The sequence below is a fragment of the Grammomys surdaster genome, unplaced genomic scaffold (assembly GCF_004785775.1).
Source record: "Grammomys surdaster isolate TR1022 unplaced genomic scaffold, NIH_TR_1.0 186, whole genome shotgun sequence".
NCBI lineage: Eukaryota > Metazoa > Chordata > Mammalia > Rodentia > Muridae > Grammomys > Grammomys surdaster.
In genome coordinates, this window is record NW_021604631.1 from 6,701,701 (window position 1) to 6,703,703 (window position 2,003).

A 2,003-nucleotide genomic window follows, 5' to 3' on the forward strand; every position below is an offset into this window, starting at 1 on the left:
CCGCTAAGTCAGTGCAGCCTGAGACTCAAGAAACTGGACCTGCACCCAGCAGCTGAAAATTTCGCCTTCCTTTGGACCCACCTGCAATATACTGTGTAGTTTAATATTTCTAGGATTTAAGCTGTGAAGAGGAGAGGCAGACGCGGAAAAGAGGGCTACAGAGCTCGCTTCTGTGTTTTGCTCTAAATCCCGACAGGGACTCGGTGCGCCCAGGCGCTTTTGCCCTGGTTCGCGCCGCGGCCCCTTTAAGGAGCGTGTCGTGAGCAGAGAGGGCGGGCCCAGGTACCGGAAGCCGGGAGCAGCGCTGCTCTGGACGCTCAGTGCCCTGCCTGGCTGTGACTCCTCGCTCCGTGCTGGCCCGGAGCGGTCGGGCTGGCTTCTCCGCTGCCCGTCGGGAGCCTGGACCGTGCGCCCGCCGGAGCGCTCCTCTCCGGTCTTCCCGCGGCTCTCTAAGGCCTCGCCGTCCGCTCTAGGCCGCGGGTCTGCATCTTCATCCCTGGCGCTCGGTGACTCCCGGCACTCTGAGCTCTGGCGCTGGACAGCTTGTCATTCATGGTCCCCGGCTCAGGTCCCCGTTCCCCGCTCTCCTTCTGAGCTGCGCTGGGGGGCGCGGTCAGACACATCCCCGCTTCGCCACGGAGCGTCTCCACAATGGCTTCCCTTTAGGTAGAGGGCAAGCAGCCTAGGCCCGGGGGTCTGGAGAGGATGGTGACCCCGTGGCGTTTGTCTGTCAGGGTCTGCTTGTCACACTTAAGATGCTTTGAGTTCAGAAAGGAACTTGGGTTTTCCAGACCCCTGGGATGCTCTCGCAATGCCAGACTATGTTGGTTTCTGCTAGGTACTTTGCCCAAATTCATTTCAGCCCATGGCAGTGCTGGAGAGGGGGCGCCTGGCCCCTTGTGCCAGAGAAAGACTCACTGGAGTGACCTGGCTGAAAATGGACTAGTGGAGAAGGTGGCCCAAGAAGGGCCCCTGACCCGCGTCTTACTGTGTCTCCGCCTAGGGCTCCGCGCTGGTGTGCTCTTGGCGAAATTCTTCCCCCTCCTCTTCTTGTACCCTCTCACCTACCTGGCCCCTGGCCTCTCCACCCTCTGGCTCCATCTGCTTTTCAAAGCTACAGAGACCTCAGGCCCAACATATATCAAATTGGGCCAATGGGCCAGCACCCGGCGCGATCTCTTTTCAGAGGCTTTCTGTGCCCAGTTCTCCAAGCTGCATGTCCAGGTGACCCCCCACCCTTGGGCAAGGACGGAATACTTACTTCAGCAGGCTTTTGGGGAGGATTGGGGAAGCCTCCTCCTTTTCGAGACCCGGGAACCTGTGGGTTCGGGTTGTGTGGCACAAGTGTACAAAGCGTTTGCTAGTATTTCCTTGCTGGAGAAGGACAGAATCTGGAGACTGGGGGAGCTTTCTGTTCCAGGAACCAGGGCAATCGGGATGCAGAGAGAGTCCTTTATGAAAGACTGGAAGCTTTCAGAAAATCTTGCCGACGAAGCATTTATAGAAAAGCTGCTTCTTCCTAAAGCTGACCTTGGTAGGTCAGAAGTGCGTATATCTCAGGTTCCTGGTCCTCCACCTAAGTCAGACCATCTCATCCCAGTGGCAGTGAAAGTAAGTGCTTTCGGCCTAGCTTAGCGCTTCTTTAATCAAGTACCCACTGAGCTGTCTGTCCCAGGTCAGAAACAGACCCCAGTGAGAGTCACATTGCTTTCTATTCGAAGACTGAGTTTTCCTTCTCCAAAAATGTTTGGGGATGGAAGTGTTTTGGATTTCATATGTTTCTGGATTGTAGAGTATTTGTATATCTTCGATGAGATAGCCTGGGATAGGACTCAAGTCTAAAGATGGAATATGGAATTCATTTATGTTACGTACACACTCCACAACTTCTACGTGTAGACCACAAGTCATTTCATGCAATATGTTCAGTGCACCTCTGTAATGACCTTCCATCATCTGAGGTCAGGTCTGGAATTTTTCACTTGGGTCGTGTCAGTCCTTAA

At 54.9% G+C, this 2,003-nt stretch overlaps 1 protein-coding gene across 2 annotated transcripts in view; it reads left to right on the forward strand.

The window, feature by feature from the left end:
- The first annotated feature begins 287 nt into the window (after nt 1-287).
- Adck2 (aarF domain containing kinase 2) overlaps nt 288-2,003 on the forward strand; it is a 14,407-nt gene continuing 12,691 nt past the window's right edge. Inside the window, exon 1 of one of the 2 annotated variants that reach the window (XM_028768448.1) lies at nt 288-1,611. In XM_028768448.1, the coding sequence (XP_028624281.1) occupies nt 706-1,611 (906 nt within the window). In that variant the 5' untranslated portion in view covers nt 288-705. The remainder of the gene's footprint in view (nt 1,612-2,003) is intronic. The other variant, XM_028768449.1, reaches the window with a different exon arrangement.